The sequence below is a fragment of the Lottia gigantea genome, assembly GCF_000327385.1.
Source record: "Lottia gigantea unplaced genomic scaffold LOTGIsca_77, whole genome shotgun sequence".
Taxonomy (NCBI): Eukaryota; Metazoa; Mollusca; class Gastropoda; family Lottiidae; genus Lottia; species Lottia gigantea.
Window position 1 is genome coordinate 1,184,006 of NW_008710566.1, and position 23,196 is coordinate 1,207,201.

The 23,196-nt window shown below is 34.2% G+C and overlaps 2 protein-coding genes across 2 annotated transcripts; both read right to left on the bottom strand.

Moving 5' to 3' along the window:
• Window positions 1–6,868: 6,868 nt before the first annotated feature.
• On the bottom strand, window positions 6,869–11,751 carry LOTGIDRAFT_131946 (hypothetical protein; the record flags this gene model as incomplete). The annotated part of the gene is made up of 6 exons (XM_009066541.1): window positions 6,869–7,015; window positions 7,530–7,652; window positions 8,605–8,764; window positions 9,623–9,778; window positions 10,752–10,876; window positions 11,581–11,751. 6 exons carry the CDS (start codon window positions 11,749–11,751, stop codon window positions 6,869–6,871), a joined length of 882 nt encoding a protein of 293 aa, XP_009064789.1.
• An 8,038-nt stretch (window positions 11,752–19,789) lies between these two features.
• Window positions 19,790–20,539, bottom strand: LOTGIDRAFT_80522 (hypothetical protein; the record flags this gene model as incomplete). Its single annotated transcript, XM_009066467.1, has 2 exons — window positions 19,790–19,831; window positions 20,402–20,539. Coding segments are annotated over 2 exons (180 nt in total), but the record flags the coding sequence as incomplete, so codon positions are not given.
• Window positions 20,540–23,196: the final 2,657 nt, after the last annotated feature.

Genomic DNA, 23,196 nt, shown 5'->3' on the forward strand with positions numbered 1-23,196 from the left:
GTAATTCTCTTCTAATTTAGCTAATTATGAATTGATTATGGACATGTGAGACAAACCGGTATTTTTCCAAGTCATTAAAACACCTCTACTTTCTATTCATATAAGTATTAGCATTTTGATTTTCATTAATGAAAATGAGGGAACCCATCTTTAAATAGTTGTTGAAAGGGAAAACCAATTTATATAGCATTTTTTCTGTTCTATAATAGTACTCAGAATCTATTTGCAGTCATTTAGCCCATGCACGACGTTGGAGCGAGAGTACAAATATAATTTTTTGATTTATTCATTGTTGGAGAAGGAGAAATCATTTTTTGCATATCTGGTGTGAAATATAATGATAGACTATCATGATTGTTAAAGAATTTGATTTATTGGGCACGTGTATCAAGGGTTTCATCAGAATTCGATAAAGGAAGCCCCTTAAAGACATATAGTTGTCTAAATAATTTTATTTACTGACTGATAGAGCTCAATTTCCACTATCCTTAACACTTTTCAGATTAGATTCTGAGTTCAGGTTCCCCTACAATTCGTCAAAATGTATATTAGACATTAAGACTAATTCTTACACCATATCATTAATGTATGCATGGAATTATTGACATTCAAAGATACTATGGTATTCTTTTGTTAAAATTGTAGGGGAACCTGAAGTCAGATTTTAATTCTTAAAAAATGATACAGATAGCAGAAATTGGTCTGATTTACAAATCAAAGCAAATATTTAGACGACTGCATCTCTTTAAATTATCACCATGTTAAAATGTAGATCTTGTATATATAACTTGATTGGTACTAAATGATTTATCAAATGTGTATAATATACAAAAATGTATTTATCTATAATATAAAACTGTTAATTACCAGATGCAATTCTTGTATTTTTGTATATAGATAATTGTATAAAATTCTACAGAAGATATTCAAATTTATATATTTAACTAATATATATATTATGCAACATATTGCACCTATCTTTTATAACTGTGCATTCCTTTAGGCTGTATTTTTTAATTCCTCTGATTCTTTCTATTATTTATTCTCTTTCCTTAAAGGAAAATTGCCCCTAAAATTTTCTTTTTTTATACGCCCACATGAAATGGGGGGCGTATATTGCTGTCACCCATGTCCTTCAGTCGGTTGGTCCACAATTACTCATAAACATTCTACAAGACACAATTCTTGACGGATTTTGACAAAACTTGGTATGAGTGTTCTTAACCACCCAAGGATGAACCCTATTGAAAATCAGAAGAATCGAAAAAATATTTAGTATAAGTTATTGCCCTTGTTCTTGAAAACGTGTTCAATTTTTAGCCCGTTTTCAAGAACAAGGGCAATAACTCATACTCAGTATTATTCAGTATCGCCCTAAAGAGTTCAAAAGAAGTGTATAACTGAAGGTTGAATATTTCATACTGGTGATTGTTACTGTACTGCTAAATATTTTTATTCAAAATCAAAGCTGCCAGTAGGCGTATATTACCTTGCCTGGCAAGCTATGTTCTTTCTTGACGGTTAACTGTAGAACTGAAATGAAATTTGATTTTGGAAAAGAAAGGGTCTGCATTCTGAATTCTTCCAAATGGACACATTTTTTACCTAAGAGCTTTACCCCTGTTAGTGCATCTGCACAGTGTCAAGCTATTACGAAGGCAGTTTGAAGGCTCTTGTGCTGCAGGGGTGAACATATTCAAGATCTTCGGACAGTTGAAAATCCAAGTAGACTACTGTCATGGCATCATCAAACTTCATTCACCCTATCAAATGCAGACAATATCCCTTAAATATTTCTTGATTTTTTTTTATTCCATACAGAGATATTTTACTCTTCAATATAGCTGAAAGAAAGATCATGAAATATATAAATTGATTTTGTCCACTGTTTATATCAAAACATGGTTTTATGTTATATCGTGGGTGACCGCTTGAAACCTCGTATACGCCATATTTGGTCATTTTGACTTTTTGGTACCGTTCGAAAGCTTGTTAAAGCGCGGATCTTGTGATCAAAACCTCGTATTCTTAGCTTGATTGTAAATAACTCAAAAAGCAATAATTAAATAACACGTATATAAACAGTCAGATTTAAAACCTCGTAAAATATATTATTATTTTAGGTTCTATGTTCCTTTTCTGCTGATGAAAATGAAAAACCTTATATACTGTATTATTATACGAGTTTTTGGTTCAATAGGCGGGAGATCTTAAATTGTTATATGAGGTTTATATTTTCAAAGAATGAAAACCACGTATAGCGGTAAAAAAAATATTTTAACGAAAAAGGCATACAAATGTTTTTTGCGTTTTTCTCGAAGAGTGATTCCGCGTCATATATCGTTATATGAGGTTTCAATTGGTCACCCACAAAATGGTTATTTAACGTAGATATCTTTGAAACTTTGTTTTTTCCTGAACGAAAATCATTGCCGTTACAAATTCCTTAATGTGCAAATTTTCAAATTTCAAATCAGATCAAATATGAATAAGATTATAGGTAACATAGTATTCTGATAAAAGCAAGGGATTAATTCATCAAAAAATTTGCCTATGAAGCTGATAATGCATATATTTAATCCATTGTATCCCTTTAATAAATTAAAAAGCAATTTTAGCATCAACCAGCCTTTTGACTATGCTTCTATACTGAATTTACAAATTGCATAATCAAAGATGGGTTGCCTTATTTTTTAGTGTCAAATTAAGTAAACTATTTGATTAATTGGTGTTTCTAATGAGTTATCATGTATCCTTATGTTTTATATTGCATGTCATTAAGAGTTTTAGCCAATCATAAATGTCCATGTATATACAGTCTGGATAAACAGAGAAACAAAAAAAGACTTTTTGACCTTTCTTGATCAGTCACTCATTGGATTTCTGCTGGTAATTCTCTTCTAGTTTAGCTAATAATGAATTAGTTATGGACATGTGAGACAAACTGGTATTTTTCCAAGTCATTAGAACACCTCTACTTTCTATTCATATAAGTATTAGCATTTTCATTTTCATAAATGAAAATAAGGGAACCCATCTTTAGGTAATATTATGTAAATTTCCATGTAATATGTAACTCCAGATGCTGTCTTTTTACATAAAAACTTATGAATCGCCATTAACTTGATCTTTTCTGTTCACTATTATTTTGTGCTTGAGTTGCTATTGTTAAACAAGAGCCTAGCAAATAGATTTGTGCATATCTGGATTCAAAACATGAACACGAGGAGCAATTTATTGTATTTTTAGGTAGTTAAAGGAATTGTAAAGAGGTTTTATGAATTTGTTATGTGTATCGTGCACAATTTGCACCATTCCAATTTTCAATCAGTCGGCTGTGGTTCCTGGAATTCCACTGAAGCTAATTGTTTGACAACCTCACAAATTGCAAAGGGCCTTGTGTTTTAAAGCATACTTTATTATTTTTAGTGGAATTACAGGAATCACAAACGTCTGAAAATTGGAAAGGTGCAAATTGATAATATCAGTTTAACAAATTCAGAAAATCTCTTTATAATCCCTTTAAGGTAGTATTGATCATAAACAGTCTACTTTACTTTAAGGTAGTACAAGAAGTAATGAGTATATCGTGGGTGACCGCTTGAAACCTCGTATATGCCATATTTGGTCATTTCGACTTTTTGGTACCGTTCGAAAGCTCGTAAAAGCGCAAATCTTTTGATCAAAACCTTGTATTCTTAGCTTGATTGTAAATAACTCAAAGAGCGGTCACCCACGATACAACACTGATTTGTATTTTTTTATCAATATTAATTTTACCTCAAAACAAGATTGGCTCGGTTTGAATTTCCTCTGGATGTACTCAAATATATTTGTCTGACTGCAATTCTGTATATTTTAATTTTAAGGTGTCACAAGGGAATATTTATTGTTGGGGCTTTTTTTTTTTACAATCAAATATAGCCATTTTGTTTCTTCTAAACCTATTTTATCTTCTTGAACAAGAATGTCTGTGATCTGGCCAAAATGATCAGAAACCTGAGTTTTGCGTAGAAGTGACTGCTAGACCAATGAATTTTAAATTTAATTTTGTTATCCAATCAGATTACCATATTTCTTAAAATCTAGATTTTATTTTTGTCAAGTTTTGGAGAATAAACAATGTTTTTTGAGAAACTGAACCAAGCTGGTGTATTTATTGCTTGTGTTTATGACTAAAATCATCGGTGGATGTGCACAATTTTTATACACCCACACATAAGATGGGCGTATATTGTAATCACCCTGTCGGTCCATCCGTTCACATTTGGTTCGTGCTCACTCTACAAGCTACAATTCTTTACAGATTCTTTTGATTTTTATTTTGTGTGTCAATGTCATTATGAAGATGATCCCTATTGATTTTCGTGATGATCGGATAATTTTTCACCGAAATATTGTGTCTGACTTGACGTTTCACTCTATTAGCTATATTTAAAAACTTGGTGGTATTTCTCAGCATAAATAACTGGTAGTAAATATATATATCATTGAATTCAAACTATTAAAATTTCTTTGACATGAGACAAATCATACTTTAGTCACTATAGACTGTTTTATCATTTCTTGACAGCTGCCAGTGGGCGTATGTTACCTTGCCTGGCAAGCTATTTTCTTTTTTTTAATTTCAATTGTTAATTAAATTGGAGATGAAAGAGAATATGTAACTATTGTATATTTTTATGCTTTTGCCACAGAATTTGTGAAATACACTGATATAAATATGTCACGAGAATGGCCTCATTCTTACACGTCCTGTCCAATTAAATCCTTGGCCAATCAAAATTATGATAGAAGAAACATTGGATTATATATTTTCTGTCTGAAAAGGTTCATTAAGTGAAATTTGTGCAATAAACTATTTCTTGTCTAAACTATGTAGATTCAGCTAATTTTACCACATAAATATCAGTGGCATATATACACACAGTCACAATTGCTATGCACATTCTCAGACATAAACAAGACCAGTCTATTTTCTTTTTAAGGTAGAATGAAAAGTTATTGAAATTGTATACATAACTACTGAAACTACCTTTAAATAAAGTGGACTCCTCATGTTTACCTTTTGTATTCAGATGTGCATAGATATCTTTTTTTCCCCCATAGAATTGCATATTTGAAAAATTGTTAGGCATGTATTCTGAGACATACTTTCAGAATTTCTTTTGCTGTTCTCATGGAGAGATATATTAATAAAAAAAAAATATGAAAATGATGTACTAGTATTTTGTTGTTTTATTCCCAGGTTTTAGGTTTGTAACTCTGCAACTGAGTTGGCCACCTTTTCTAAAACATAACTGAGTTTGCCACATTGTCTCAAACACTCAATGTAATTCTGTAACAGAGTTTGCCACCTTTTCTAAAACATAACTGAGTTTGCCACATCCTCTCAAACACTCAAGGTAGCTCTGTAACCGAGTTTGCCACCTTTTCTAAAAATAACTGAGTTTGACACCTTTTCTAAAACATAACTGAGTTTGCCACATTCTCTCAAACACCCAAGGTAGCTCTGTAACAGAGTTTGCCACATTCTCTCACTCAATGTATCTCTGTAACTGAGTTTGCACCTTTTCTAAAACACTCTATGTAGCTCTGTAACAGAGTTTGTTACCTTTTCTAAAACATAACTGAGTTTGCCACATTCTCTCAAACACCCAAGGTGGCTCTGTAACAGAGTTTGCCAAATTCTCTCAAACACTCAATGTAGCTCTGTAACAGAGTTTGCCACCTTTTCTAAAATACTCAGTGTAGCTCTGTAAGACTGTAACAGAGTTTGCCACTGTTTCTAAAATATGACTGAGTTTGACACCTTTTCTAAAACATAACTGAGTTTGCCACATTCTCTCAAACACCCAAGGTAGCTCTGTAACCGAGTTTGCCACATTCTCTCAAACACTCAATGTAGCTCTGTAACCAAGTTTCAACTTTTCTCACCATTCAGCTTGTTTAATTGGACCAAGAAAAATAACCATTTTTCAAAAGGTAAAAATTTATTAGTAATAAGAATAACTCTACAAAAACATGGAATGCTTGCAAACATTAAACATTTATAAAAAACAAATTATAAAAAATATTTCCCAAGAAACTTATCAATAATCCACATGCAGGAGTACTTGGAATGTTGATTTTGGTACGAGTAATAAAACAAAGTTTTTGCAGTTTGTACCTACTGATCTGCTAAATTGAGGAGAATATCCTGTGTACATTTTAATGAGCAATTTTAAGTGAGAATGTATAAATGAAATGTTCAGATTTGATTTAACGGTCATCATTAAAGATGGGTTCCCTCATTTTTATTCATGAAAATGAAAATGCTAATTCTTACATGAATAGAAAGTAGTGGTGTTCTAATATCTTGGAAAAATACCAGTTTGTCTCACATGTCCATAATTAATTCATAATTAGCTAAATTAGAAGAGAATTACCAGCAGAATTTCAATGAGTGACCGATCAAAAAAGGTCAAAAAGTCTTTTTTTTGTTTATCCAGACTGTACATACATGGACATTTATGATTGGTTAAAACTTAAATTATATGCAATAAGAACATAATGATATGATTAAGAATACATGATAATTCATTAGAAACACCAATTAATCAAATAGTTTACTTAATTTGACACCAAAAAATAAGGAAACCCATCTTTAAGATGTGCACATTCTAAACAAATCATAATGTATATATATATATACAGTAATTGTCTACTAATTTCAACAAATTTTAATATGCCAGTGCACATAAACACAAGATGTATAATATACCAGTAAGATTTTTCATGGAAATATAACAAATTGACACTTAAGTCCCCCAAATACACAGAAAACCACTTGAAATCTGTTTTAAACATAACATGGTCCCTAGAGTGGTTATTGTATAGGTGAATACTTCTTAGCAGCATTAAAGATATTTCTATGCATTGGCCATTTCTCACCACACTGTTGTCCAACATAGTCATCAACGTTTAAACTATACGTCATTATACCACCATACTTATTCTCTAATATCCATTTAACCTACAATATATTATATATTATTAAATTATATATCATTATACCACCATACTTATTCTCTAATATCCATTTAACCTACAATATATTATATATTATTAAACTATATATCATTATACCACTATACTTATTCTCTAATATCCATTTAACCTACAATATATTATATATTATTAAACTATATATCATTATACCACCATACTTATTCTCTAATATCCATTTAACTTAAAATATATCATAAATTTTTAAGGGATATAGTCTTATAACTATTTGTTTCATTAAGTGACAGAACTCAAATTTAGCTATCCACATGACTTTTCAGAATTAAAATTTGACCTTCCATTCAGATACAATTAAATAAACACTGTCTTGAAAGTATCATCTAGCATCATCTACTCCAATTCAATGCAGTCTAAACCAAGTCTAAACTTGTTCTGGGTGTATTTTGTGATGCCCTGGACTCACTTTCGCTATTGGTGACAATTAATAGAAGTACTTAAAGAGTCAAAAAGAGCTAAAATACCTTCATATAAACACTTTGTTTATTTTCATAAGATATCCATGTAGTACCAGAGTAGGCGTAGGGTACAGCACAATCCTTATCCCATACTTGTTTAAATGATGTATCGTTCAATAATTTACATATCTGAAATGATTTGATTGAAGTTCTACATATTACTTCTCTATTGCTGATTAGGTTCATAATGATGGATGAAGTCATGCAGTGGTGCAATCAGCTATATAAGCTTGCTCTTTTTTCCCATTCCAAGGGCACAGGATCTTTCATGTGCATAGACTGTCCCATCTGAATGACTAGACATCTTTCCTATGCCAGCTTCTACAACCTGCTTCACTGACAGGTGGAACTGTGTTCACAAATCTTTTGTGCAATGAAATGGAGTATTATCTGAGATGTCTGCCTTCAGTATAATACTATTCAAGGGTGCAGATCACGGGGGGGACAGGGAGACACGTCCCGACCGTCAGAAAACCTGGGGGGAAGTGATATCCTGTGTCCCCCCCACAAATGGTCAAGCTTGGTTGAGTAGAGTGTCTGTATTGGACGTAAAATAGGCACAATTTGGAATCCAAGAACATCAAAGTGCCGAAATTTTGCACCTATAGTGCACTATTCAAACAATTTATGGTCGAGTGACAGCTGGAAGACCATTCGTTCGTTTTGGGACCCATCTACACTCACAGAAGCTTCATTACGAAGGGGCACAAGTAGCGAATTTTATCGCTCGCATATTCGCATGAATGACTGGAAAATTCAGTAACATGTAAGAAAGAGCCTTTCTTTCTATAATATTTCTGAGAGCTATAAAGATACGGTGTCACCACCTCAACTGAAACATTCTCATGCTGCTATACTCTGCAATCGAATTCGCACCTTCGGTCCCACCCCCTTTTGAATAAATCCTGCGTACGTCACTGCGTACCCCGCATTGAAAAAGTTATCTGCGCCTTTGATACTATTCTAGAGAGAGTCGACAATTGATAGAAACAGATGCCTGTGATTCGAAGCCCCAATCAAGTGCCGAAAGGAGGAAGTAAAACTCCATATCATTTTAAAGCCAAGGAAAATAATAACTAACCAAAGCTCTGCTAATTTCATCCCCCAATGTTGTATTGTATCCAGTAGCTAAACTGTAAAGACCATGTGATTTTTCTGAGAGTAGATGAAATGTATGAGCGTATGTTGGTATTCCAACTCTTATCTGACTCTTCTTCATTCCATGTTCCACCCATAATTCACTACCAGCTACCTATACACATAACAAAACTACTGTCTTAAAATTATTGATATATAAATTGAAATATCAACTGAGTCTTTGATTGATTTTGGGTTAGATTAGTAGTTTTTCTTAGAAAGAATACCAAATTACCCAATTAGTTTTTCTTAGAAAGAATACCCAATTACCCAATTAGTTTTTCTTAGAAAGAATACCCAATTACCCAATTAGTTTTTCTTACAAAGAATACCCAATTACCCAATTAGTTTTTCTTACAAAGAATACCCAATTACCCAATTAGTTTTTCTTAGAAAGAATACCAAATTACCCAATTAGTTTTTCTTAGAAAGAATACCCAATTACCCAATTAGTTTTTCTTAGAAAGAATACCCAATTACCCAATTAGTTTTTCTTAGAAAGAATACCCAATTACCCAATTAGTTTTTCTTAGAAAGAATACCCAATTACCCAATTAGTTTTTCTTAGAAAGAATACCCAATTACCCAATTAGTTTTTCTTAGAAAGAATACCAAATTACCCAATTAGTTTTTCTTAGAAAGAATACCCAATTACCCAATTAGTTTTTCTTAGAATACCTAATTACCCAATTAGTTTTTCTTAGAAAGAATACCCAATTACCCAATTAGTTTTTCTTAGAAAGAATACCAAATTACCCAATTAGTTTTTCTTAGAAAGAATACCAAATTACCCAATTAGTTTTTCTTAGAAAGAATACCCAATTACCCATTTAGTTTTCCTTAGAAAAAATACCCAATTAGTTTTTCTTAGAGAGAATACCCAATTCGTTTTTCTTAGAGAGAATACTCAATTACCCAATAAGTAATTGAACTTTGACCTGTATTTTGACCTTAATAGAAACTAGATGAAGTCAATATTTACCATATTATAATAATAGAAGATAGTTTTATCTAATAAACTTTGGCCAGAATACATTGGACTGTTATGTCCAGTAAATGGCGTTGTTTTACCAAATCCATGAATATCATAGGTCATTAGATTGATAAAATCAACATATCTGGAATATAGAAAATAATATAAGTCTTGATGGACTTTTTAAAGGGATACTACGTCTTAGAATAAACATAAAATTTTAAACTTGACCAATAAGAGCCAGTAGATATACCTGGTGTCATAAATAACATAACAGGATCCTTATATAATCCGATAAATCCAAATAACTTAGTAATTATCAACAAATATGCAATTAACTATTGAAAAACACTTAATATTATGATTAAGCGTTTTTCAATAATTACTTAGTTTTATGATTTTTCCAATTTTCCAGATTTTACAGGGATTCTGTTGTAACTTTATGACACCAGGTAAGTTCACTGATGAATATATACTCATATTGACCATTCTTGAGAATTAAATTTTATGTTCCTTCTAAGACGTAGTATCACTTTAAATGATTCAGCTTTCAATAAATACCGATAGTCATGCCATATTTTGCTTTTGTCTTGGTGAAAATTTTCAAAAACTAGTGTCTGAATTGGAGCAACTTCCATAAAATGTGATCTTTTGTGTCTGACCCTTAACCTGCTGAAATAGAGGATAGCAAGTATGAAACTATTTAGGGCACCCTAAAGCTAAGATTCCATATACGCGTCATGCGGACATAAATGGCCCTTGCGGATCCGTCATGCGTCAAATATGATTCCATATGTGCGTTAAATGTATGTGTTATCTTTCTTTTGACGCACAGACTTCCAGACAGATGGATGCTTTGGTGCTTTCATAAAAAAGACAGGGAATCCCCACAAAATACGTCACATTTGGGAGATCTCTGCGCGGAAAGGCGTTCGAATGCGTCAAAAATCGCTACACCCGGCGATATTTTTAGTGACGCATGACGGAGACCATTTGACGGATACCGCTTCCGCATATATGGAATCATACCCTCTTAAACCAACCATTTCGATGACACATGACGCGTATATGGAATCTTAGCTTAAGTCTCCTGTGGTGATGAAGTGAAATATACTTACTTAGACATCTCTGGTATTTCATAACAACCCAGAATCAAAGGAATAGTTGATGCTACTGCAGTAGTTAACAGATATTTGGGTAGAACTCTCTTCTCTGTATAGTTATCAAATGTTTCCCTTAAGGCCTGAATAAAAAAATATGTTCAGCATTCAGGAGCGAATTATCATCGCCTAGAATTTCCTAGAATTTAATATATTTTCTATTGTGTTTTAATCCAATTACACTATTAAAGATGGGTTTCCTTATTTTTTTAGTGTCAAATTAAGTAAACTATTTGATTAATTGGTATTTCTAATGAATTATAATGTATTCTTAATCATATCATTATGTTCTTATTGCATATAATTAAGAGTTTTAACCAATCATAAATGTCCATGTATTTACAGTCTGGATAAACAAAAAAAGACTTTTTGACCTTTCTTGATCGGTCACTCATTGGAATTCTGCTGGCAATTCTCTTCTAATTTAGCTAATTATGAATTAATTATGGACATGTGAGACAAACTGGTATTTTTCCAAGCCATAAGAACACCTCTACTTTCTATTCATAAAAGTATTAGCATTTTCATTTTCATAAATGAAAATAAGGGAACCCATCTTTAAAAGGGGAGTGTAGGCTTTCATGACTATAAAATTCCTCTCTCCTTATTTCTTAAATTGTTAAATAACTACCAGCTTGAATATGACTATGATAAATATATAATCTAAAATATGTAATTAACACACACTACCACTTTAACATGTCTAGAAAAAAAAACTTTTCCTTTAATTTGAAAGGTCAAATTTCAAAAAGGTCAAAATTTAATTTTCAAAATTATTGATCATTACCTGTAATGTCAAAGTAAAATTATGTTTTTGCTCCGGTTTTGACCGAAATCTTCCCCAAGCAGGAAATTCCCAATCAAGGTCAAGGCCATCAAAACCATAATCCACAAGATAAGGTATCACACTCTCAGCAAACCTATAAAGAGAAAGATTACAAATAATCAGCAGGGGCATTCACTTTATTATATCAAGAGCTGTAACCTAACTTACTTAAAGATGGGTTCCCTTATTTTCATTTATGAAAATTTATGAAAATGAAAATGCTAATAATTATATGAATAGAAAGTAGAGGTGTTCCAATGATTTGGAAAAATACCAGTTTGTCTCACATGTCCGTAATTAATTCATAATTAGCTAAATTAGAAGAGAATTACAAGCAAAATTCCAATGAGTGACCGATCAAGAAAGGTTAAAAAGTCTTTTTTTTGTTTATCCAGACTGTACATACATGGACATTTACGATTGGTTAAAACTTAAATTATATGCAATAAGAACATAATGATATGATAAAGAATACATGATAATTCATTAGAAACACCAATTAATCAAATAGTTTGCTTAATTTGACACTAAAAAACAAGGAAACCCATCTTTAAACATGAAATGACATAAAACGACTAGAAATCGAGCAGAAAAATGACTTCAAACTTTTTTGCAATTAATTTTAAGTAAGGTAATTAGACCAAACAAGTCATTTCCTGGTCGGTTCATATTTTAGTAAGTGCCAGCTTTGCTGTAACTCCATAAAAGTGCTCAGATTCGAACACATCAAACATCAAGACGATATAATATGGCTACAAATGGTTTACGATAAAAATCAATTTCTGCGAAAAAAAATCGACAAAAACTGTAGCCTCTATCAGGTTTTAAGGCCAATTGTGAACATACTGACTGAGGGACGGACAAATGAAATGAAATGAATGGAGTTTTACGTCCTACTTTTCTGCACCATGTGGGCTAATGAAGACGGGCAACGCCATGCAGGGTGCGATGAGGGAAATTTTGCTAGGACAGCAGCATTAGCCTGCTCTTTTTCGATTTCCAACTGTAGAGGGATCTTTGATGTGCACAGCCTGTAGCAAACAGGGCCTTGGTTTATTGTTCCATCCGAACGACCAGACGCTTTTACCATGTCAGTCCCTCGTACCTGCATCACTGACAGGGGGAAACTGGGTTGAAAAATCCAAAGGTATTATCTCGACCTATGTCGGGATTGAACCCTGGACCCTCAGGTTAGCGAGCAAGATTCTAACTCACTGAGCCACCGTGGCTCCTAAGGGACGGACAGGGGCGACAGCTATATACAATGTGGCCTAATAAAAAAATCGTGGGTGACCGCTTGAAACCTCGTACATGCCATATTTGGTCATTTGACTTTTTGTACCGTTCGAAAGCTCGTAAAAGCACGGATCTTGTGATCAAAACCTCGTATTCTTAGCTTGATTATAAATAACTCAAAAAGCACTAATTAAATAACACGTATATAAACAGTCAGATTTAAAACCTCGTAAAATATATTATTATACGAGGTTCAATGTTCCTTTTTCTGCAGATGAAAACGAAAAACCTTATATACTGTATTATTATACAATATTTTGGTTCAATAGGCCGGAGATTTCAAATTGTTATACAAGGTTTATATTTTCAAAGAATGAAAACCACGTATAGCGGTAAAAAATATGAGGTCAAATAGTTTTTTGCGTTTTTCTTGAAAAGTAATTTCGCGTCATATATCGTTATACGAGGTTTCAAGTGGTCACCCACGATATATAAATTCCTACCTTTTCCTATTGGCTGGACTCTGAAGGACTACATCAAATGGTCCAGAGCTGCTCAACAACACTTTTATCAGTGGTTGTTTTATCTTTATGTCTTGAACACGTTTATAATAATATTCGACATCCGAGGGTGTACTCGGAACTAATGAGTTATTACTATTGATACTCGAACCTAGGAATATGATGTGTGTACAGTACTCTAAGTTTAAAGCAGGGGGTAACTTTTCTGTGTAAGTATCACCCAGAGATAAATAGCACACAATATTGTTAGTAGTACCGTTCTTGTTCATTATACTGTTAACTTCACCTGCAATACAATTTTTATACCATGGTCAGAAAGCGAAACGTAGAAAATTGCATTTTTGATGAAAAAATCAGTTTTTTCTTAACTTTTTATGTGTATCAGGGACACTGATAGCATCCATTTGCACTGATTATCAGGCATCTGTGGATCATGCAATTCCACTAAAACTAAGCATTCTATGACCTCACTAGCGCAAAGGAGGCTTCTTGGGTACCACGTAAGTAAGGTTGAGCTTTAAAGATGGGTTCCCTTTTTTTTATTTATGAAAATGAAAATGCTAATACTTATATGAATAGAAAGTAGAGGTGTTCCAATGACTTGAAAAAATACCAGCTTGTCTCACATGTCCATAATTAATTCATAATTAGCTTAATTAGAAGAGAATTACCAGCAGAATTCCAATGAGTGACCGATCAAGAAAAGTCAAAAAGTCTTTTTGTTTATCCAGACTGTTCATACATGGACATTTATGATTGGTAAAAACTCTTAATCATATGCAATAAGAACATAATGATATGATTAAGAATACATGATAATTCATTAGAAACACCAATTAATCAAATAGTCTGCTTAATTTGACATTTAAACATAAGGTAACCCATCTTTAAGGTTGAGAACAGAAGTTTTAGTTTATTTACTTAAAAACATTGTACACTCTGAACTGCGAGTAATATAACTTAAAGCATAATATCTACTGTTACTTACTGTTTGTTGTTTGGAAGATTAAGAAACAAAGGAAGAAAAACATCAAATTAAAAAGATCTGAATCAGCCATTCTGTACAATTTTTGTTCTGAAAAAGACAGAAGTTATACTTCAAAATAGTGGTGTCTTTCTTACTGATCCCGTCTTCATTAGCCCACATGGTGCAGAAAAGTAGGACGTAAAACTCTATTTATTTTCTTACTGACATGAATTTGTGATCAAGGGGAGTTAATTCTGATTTGTTTGTGGTCTGTATCTTAGACTGTGTCAGACTTAGAAACTGAACAAAAATTGAGGATTCACGATTTTGAATGGAATATAACTGAATAAAATACCTGTCACAATTGACCAATTCGGTGTCTACTTGAACACAAATTACTGCTTGTAGCCTACACTTTCAGTCCTAAGCGGTTCACCGTTATTCATAGTCATGTGACAACAACAACAATATATCTTAGACTTCTACATCCAGTACTAGTGATTCTCTTTGTAGGCTTCTACATCCAGACCAGAAAGAATTTTGAACAGAATGGAAATGCCCTCAATGCAAATCCTGCCGCCACTTTTGCACATTGGACTGGTTACGGGCTATTCTGATTGGACTCGTTTAAAGTTGAAATTTATTTTTTTCCTCTAATTCTCAGTCCTTCCTCGACTCGATAGCAATCAATCAAGGTTAATCTTTCTTTTCCGACAGATGTATATAATTATTACGCTCTAGTCACCGAAGACTACAAAACACAGTTAATTTCTTTTTTTTTACATGCTTAATCAGAGTTATTTACCTTTAACTAATATTTAATTTAATAATGGTCGACATCTGCCTGTAGTATTAGCCACAGTGGCGCTTAGTTGTAAAGATAATTCAAAAAAAATATGTCTTGTGTTTCTTGAGTGGTTCTATTTTGCATTAAACAAGAACTAGTACATTTTTGTCTTTGACACTTAATTCCCTAGAAGTTGTGTACTTTTTAGTCCCAGATGAAAATAAACAAGAACTAGTACATTGTTGTCTTTGACACTTAATTCCCTAGAAGTTGTGTACTTTTTAGTCTCAGATGAAAATAAACAAGGACTAGGACATTGTTGTCTTTGACACTTAATTCCCTAAAAGTTGTGTACTTTTTAGTCTCAGATGAAAATAAACAAGAACTATTACATTGTTGTCTTTGACACTTAATTCCCTAGAAGTTGTGTACTTTTTAGTCCCAGATGAAAATAAACAAGGACTAGTACATTGTTGTCTTTGACACTTAATTCCCTAGAAGTTGTGTACTTTTTAGTCCCAGATGAAAATAAACAAGAACTAGTACATTGTTGTCTTTGACACTTAATTCCCTAAAGGTTGTGTACTCTTTAGTCCCAGATGAAAATAAACAAGAACTAGTACATTGTTGTCTTTGACACTTAATTCCCTAGAAGTTGTGTACTTTTTAGTCCCAGATGAAAATAAACAAGAACTAGTACATTGTTGTCTTTGACACTTAATTCCCTAAAAGTTGTGTATTCTTTAGTCTTAGATGAAAATAAACAAGGACTAGGACATTGTTGTCTTTGACACTTAATTCCCTAGAAGTTGTGTACTCTTTAGTCTTAGATGAAAATAAACAAGGACTATGACATTGTTATCTTTGACACTTAATTCCCTAGAAATTGTGTACTCTTTAGTCTCAGATGAAAATAAACAAGAACTAGGACATTGTTATCTTTGACACTTAATTCTCAAGAAGTTGTGTACTCTTTAGTCTCAGATGAAAATAAACAAGAACTAGTACATTGTTGTCTTTGACACTCAATTCCCTAAAAGTTGTGTACTCTTAGGCTTAGATGAAAATAAACAAGGACTAGGACATTGTTATCTTTGACACTTAATTCCCTAGAAGTTGTGTACTCTTTTGTCTCTGATGAAAATAAACAAGAACTAGTACATTGTTGTCTTTGACACTTCATTCCCTAGAAGTTGTATTCTCTTTAGTCTTAGTTGAAAATAAACAAGAACTAGTACATTGTTATCTTTGACACTTAATTCCCTAGAAGTTGTGTACTCTAGTCTCAGATGAAAATAAACAAGGACTAGGACATTGTTATCTTTGACACTTAATTCCCTAGAAGTTGTGTACTCTAGTCTCAGATGAAAATAAACAAGAACTAGTACATTGTTGTCTTTGACACTTAATTCCCTAGAAGTTGTGTACTCTTTAGTCTCAGATGAAAATAAACAAGAACTAGAACATTGTTGTCTTTGACACTTAATTCCCTAGAAGTTGTGTATTCTTTAGTCTCAGATGAAAATAAACAAGAACTAGAACATTGTTGTCTTTGACACTTAATTCCCTAGAAGTTGTGTACTCTTTAGTCTCTGATGAAAAAAAACAAGAACTAGTACATTGTTGTCTTTGACACTTAATGCCCCAGAAGTTGTTATCTTTTTAGTTTCAGATGAAAATAAACAAGAACTAGGACATTGTTGTCTTTGACACTTAATGCCCCAGAAGTTGTTATCTCTTTAGTCTCAGATGAAAATAAACAAGAACTAGGACATTGTTGTTTTTGACACTTAATTCTCTAGAAGTTGTGTACTCTTTAGTCTCAGATGAAAATAAACAAGAACTAGTACATTGTTGTCTTTGACACTTTATTCCCTAGAAGTTGTGTACTCTGTAGTCTCAGATGAAAATAAACAAGAACTAGCACATTGTTGTCTTTGACACTTAATTCCCCAGAAGTTGTTATCTCTTTCGTCTCAGATGAAAATAAACAAGAACTAGGACATTGTTGTTTTTGACACTTAATTCTCTAGAAGTTGTGTACTCTTTAGTCTCAGATGAAAATAAACAAGAACTAGTACATTGTTGTCTTTGACACTTAATTCCCTAGAAGTTGTGTACTTTTTAGTCTCAGATGAAAATAAACAAGAACTAGTACATTGTTGTCTTTGACACTTAATTCCCTAGAAGTTGTGTATTCTTTAGTCTCAGATGAAAATAAACAAGAACTAGGACATTGTTGTCTTTGACACTTAATGCCCCAGAAGTTGTGTACTCTTTAGTCTCAGATGAAAATAAACAAGAACTAGGACATTGTTGTCTTTGACACTTAATGCCCCAGAAGTTGTGTACTCTTTAGTCTCAGATGAAAATAAACAAGAACTAGGACATTGTTGTCTTTGACACTTAATTCCCTAGAAGTTGTGTACTTTTAAGTCTCAGATGAAAAATTGATTGCACGGGTTCTGAACCAAATATTCCCCCAACTATCCTTATGAAATTTTATTGAATTGAAAAAATATCATAAGTGTATACTTGTGATACAGAAGCTTTTAATGAATTAACAATTTGAAATGGAATTCTGTTTATTGATATTACATGTAGTTACAGTCGGCATTTTTGGTGGTTGATTATGGTCTTGAATATAATGTAGCTAGCTTTCAGAATAACTGCACAAAAGGGCACAATAACCTTTCAAATATACCTCAAACTAGTAATTTTACTTTCTATTTCTATCTATGTCAAGAAAAGACGAGTCGTCATTTGTGCGGATAATTCTGGACACACTTAGACTTGAAGGCTCAAATTTCAACAGTGAGATGTGAACACTATTACTGATTAGTTTAGCTAAAAAAGAACAAATCCGCGTTTGTGAGACAAAATTTACGATTAGTCAAGCGGATGGCGATCGTGCCACTGTTACTAAAGGCGCCCACACATGGAGAGAAAATGGCGCAGCGCCAAATACGCTCGACTAGTAGCGCTTCGGGTGCGGATAATTTTTAGTGTGCATTTGGCCACTCGTGGCCGTGTGGAAAATATCTATCGTGTTTGATATTTTTGACCACTCGTGGCCGATGGCACACCGTGTGTGAGTAACCGTGCGCGACTTTCTCAGACTACGAACACAACGCGCATGCGTTATTGGTACTCAAAGATGGCGGCGCCCAGTGAAGTAGTGACAAAAGCAATCCTTGAGGATAAATTTGTTGAATTATGGCAAGATTACCACTGCCTTTATAATATCCGATCGCCTGAATTCAAAAACAAGGACACGCGTGACTATCACTGTAGTAGTCCGCCATTTTGATTGATCATCAGGCTGACGTCAGATATAGTTGAGCTTCGTGTACTTGGAGAAGTGTGGTGGGAAAGTAGCGTGCGCCATTGGTGCCCCATATTCTCTTCGTGTGCGAGAGCCTTTATGTCGGAATAAGTATTAACAAAAGATGCTTGTTTTCTTTTTCATCAGCATGGAAGGTGACCACACTGTTCAATTGTTGTTGCATTCTTTAGCTTTGATTCTCAATTGATGGATGCTGGATGCCTTGAGATCCGAGATGGAAGATTTTGGAAAGTTGGTGGTCTGTAGAATACCAGCACCCGGTCGGAGTGATGGTGATGATGATGATGAATGATGGGTTATATCCGAAGGTTGAAGACACGATTCTTGAAACTGGAAAACACTACAGGCCTCTGTGTTTCTCTCTAAAAACATATACAAAAGAGACGAAGTTTAGTCGGGGAAATTGTTATTGCGTCCTTATCACACTTTCCAAATCCCCCCCCCCCTCCCCAATTAAAAAGAAAGTTACATTTAGCATTTTTTTCCAGCGCTTAGCTGCGACTACATGCTTTGCAAAACGGAAGAAAGCCTCGAACTAGGGACTTACCTGTGTCGTGGCGGTCAGTCGGGGATAGTTTCTGGGTGAAAAGAGAGCTAGCTGTAGTAAACTGTGGTTGCCAGTCTAGTGGGATATTACCGTACCAATACGACATGTTGGATCCCGGAAGTGGCGTATAGCTAGCCACCTGAGCAGGCGGAATCAAGGGAGATAATGGTCGACATCTTCCTACAGCGTTATTCGGTGGCAGATCTGCAATCAAATAAAAGTTTTACTCTTAATCTAGTCTCTAATAGAGCCAACATCCGGCATAACAATAATAAAGCGGCATTTATCTATCCTTGTCTAATATCGATTTACAAATTTACCATGAACGATCTGTGGCACACGTAACGCCAGTTTCTGGTCCATCTGGATGAACAAGTGTTTGTCCACGTCAGCACCACTGGACTGCTTCACAAAGAGATGTCGGGAACTATTTGTCCTTCCAAAGGGCCAATTGCTTCACAAGGGGATGTCGGGAACTATATGTCCTTCCAAAGGGCCAATTACTCCACAAAGGGATGTCGGGAACTATTTGTCCTTCCAAAGGGCCAATTGCTTCACAAAGGGATGTCGGGAACTATATGTCCTTCCAAAGGACCAATTGCTTCACAAAGGGATGTCTGGAACCATTTGTCCTTCCAAAGGACCAATTGCTTGTCCATGTCAGCCATAAATCCCCCACCCCATTTGAACTGCTTCACAAAACGATACCAGTAAGCATTATACAAAACTTACTTTGACAACCAACAGGTTCTTTCAAATCAGTTTTTTGCTGTTTTCTCCATTTGGCACGTCGATTCTGAAACCAGACCTAGAAAATACAATTGAGAGATCTTCCTGCCTAACGGAATGGGATAAGAAAATGCAGGAAAAGATTGAATACCCGTGCCTTAGATCGACATATCTGAGCTTTATTTCGACATAATGACTACCAGCTTCTGGAATGTCGACATACTGAACACTAGCTTCTGGAATGTCGACATACTGAACACTCGCTTCTGGAATGTCGACATACTGAACACTAGCTTCTGCAAGGTCGACATACTGAACACTAGCTTCTGGAAGATCGACGTACTGAACACTAGCTTCTGGAAGGTCGACAGACCTGAACACTAACTTCTGGAAGGTCGACAGACCTGAACACAAGCTTCTGGAAGGTCGACATACTAAACACTAGCTTCTGGAAGATCGACATACTGAACACTAGCTTCTGGAAGGTCGACAGACCTGAACATTAACTTCTGGAAGATCGACAGACCTGAACACTAGCTTCTGGAAGGTCGACAGACCTGAACACTAACTTCTGGAAGGTCGACAGACCTGAACACAAGCTTCTGGAAGGTCGACATACTGAACACTAGCTTCTGGAAGATCGACATACCTGAACTCTTGCCTCTGTCAAGTCCAATTTCAAAGCTAGTTCCTCGCGATAGAAAACATCTGGGTAATGTGTAGATTGAAATGAGTTCTCCAATTCACCAAGTTGTAAACTCGTAAACGTTGTTCTGTATCTTCTCTGTTTTCTTCGCGCACTGGCTCCTTTAATTAAATAACGGTAAATACAACGTGATAAATATGATATTATGATGTGATATGATTGGATTAGATTTGTCAAACTTACATACAAACATATCATGTATTGTCCATTACTGCTAAACGATCACGCTGTGGCCCAATTAGATGTCTGGGTCCCTAGACTTAAATGGGTTTGAGGGCCATTTCCGGAAATGATTAATAATTTACATGTGCGACCTCGCGTGACCTCCACATTAGTTTGTTTTGATAAACATGGGTTTTCTCTTCAATATCAGCTAGTAGAATGAATCCAGTAGTTTCAAGCAAGGTAAAATGTATTAATGTATACTTTGACAAATACAAAATGGCGGATTTCAGTTATTACCAAACGTCACAATTTTTTATCGGCCGAATTTCCTTATAATCCACAGCTGTAATCGGAATTCCAAGTGTCGTCTGCTAGAATGTAGTCCAGCGAATGAAGTCACGTGAAAAATTCTATGGAACACAAAGTGGGCCATATTCTTATGTTGTTTCAGTGACTTTTAGCAATAAATCACTCTACGTATCTTATTTTGTCAGAAACTATTTTTTTTTAAATCATGGTTCTTTGAAGGAATTGTCACTAGTTATAATGAATTGATATTAAAGATAAATACTAAGAGAAGTTAATTATACCACCCGGTATCCATACAACGTGTTTTTCTCGACTTATTTATAGATCAAACATTGTACACGAAAATAGGAGACGCATTTTGCCGCCGTTGTCGAGTTGGTTACTTATGAAATATGGGTCAAAGTGAGGCATACATAAAGAAAATCGAAACTAACCCAATTTTAATTATTTTATAGAATATCTGAGGAAACATCTAAGACATAAACGATGACGAAATTCGGTCTTGAATCCTTATATCCACGAAAATAGGTTACACCACTGTATATATTGCCGGCTACTTGTTTGATTGTTTTCTTTGGTATATTTTTAGTATTTTATATTTTTTCCTTGACTTGGTTCAACCAGTATCTATGGTAGTTGAGCCACTGTGATTATGTAATTTGTGTTTGTCAACTCGGCATCCTTTCAGAGAGTCTACATATTGTAATATTGGTCAAGGTTTCAATTAAATAATCATAATCAAAACAGCAAGAAGAAAAGAAATCATAAAAATGAAATTGCTGTTGGAAGGAAACCAGACGGGGGAAAGTGAAACCACAATAATTTTCGACAAGTATCATTTCATGTTTCCATTAACTTCAGAAAGAGTTTCTAGCTTTTTGAATTAACTATAAACAGAGCCCCGTGCGCTTCAGGCTGTGAAAGTTGAAGATCCCTCACAGATGGAAATCAACCGAGGCCCCGTGTGCTACAGGCTGTGTACGGTAAACATCCCTCGACAGTTGGAAATCGAAAAAGAGCAGGCTAATGCCGCTGTCCTGACAAAAAATGTCCCTCATTGTACCCTGCATGGCGTTGCCCGTCTTCATTAGCAAACATGGTGTAGAAAAGTAGGACGTAAAACTCCATTCATTTCATTTCATTTACAGATGGAAATCGAAAAAGAGTAGGCTAAGGCCTTGTCCTAAATGTACTAAAAATATTCGTCGTTGCATACTTAAGGGTCTTGATTGGCGCAATCAGGTGCAAGATGCAGGACGTAAATTTCCAATTCGTTTCGTTTCCCGGCAAAAAATTCAGGTATCATATGCTACAGCAAAGGTGTAACGAGTCTCCATACATTGACCTTTGATTAACCAATATTCTCTTCATCGACATCTCGGGCAATTAGATTTATCGAAACTAAATATTGTGAAACTTTTTAATTCGTCATTAGTCGGAAGGGCATGGTTGTCCTAGTATTTGTTTCACCAACCGATCAAGCCAAATTTCAGCCAGCTGTGTAGTCGTGTAAATATTTGCTCTATGTCTGATAGGGCTCAATTTAAGCTATCGTATAGTTGTCTAAATATTTGCTCTATATCTGATAGAGATCAATTTAAGCTATCTGTATAGTCGTCTAAATATTTGCTCTATGTCTGATAGAGATCAATTTAAGCTATCGTATAGTTGTCTAAATATTTGCTCTATATCCGATAGAGATCAATTTAAGCTATCGTATAGTTGTCTAAATATTTGCTCTATATCTGATAGACCTCAATTTAAGCTATCGTATAGTTGTCTAAATATTTGCTCTATATCTGATAGAGCTGAATTCTAGCTATCTATGTAGTTGTCTGAATATTTACTTGACCAGCTGATAAAGCTCAATTTAAGATATCTGTATAGTTGTCTAAATATTTGCTCTATATATGATGGACCTCAATTTCAGCTATCTGTATAGTTGTCTAAATATTTACTTGACCAGCTGATCAAGCTCAATTTCAGCTATCTGTATAGTTGTCTAAATATTTACTTGACCAGCTGATAAAGCTGAATTCTATCTATGTATATAGTTGTCTTAATATTTAATATTACAAGTTGATAGCAAATGGTATGCTTTCACAAGAACGAAAGCACACTGCTTTTATCAAATAAGGAGACGAGTGTCTTAATTTGAGAACGCAATAAATATTTCCACGACTGTACACACGAATAACTCTTACCTTTAAAGCTATTGGACGACTGAAAGTCAGATGATTTAACCTCAGTATGCGATGGGGGTG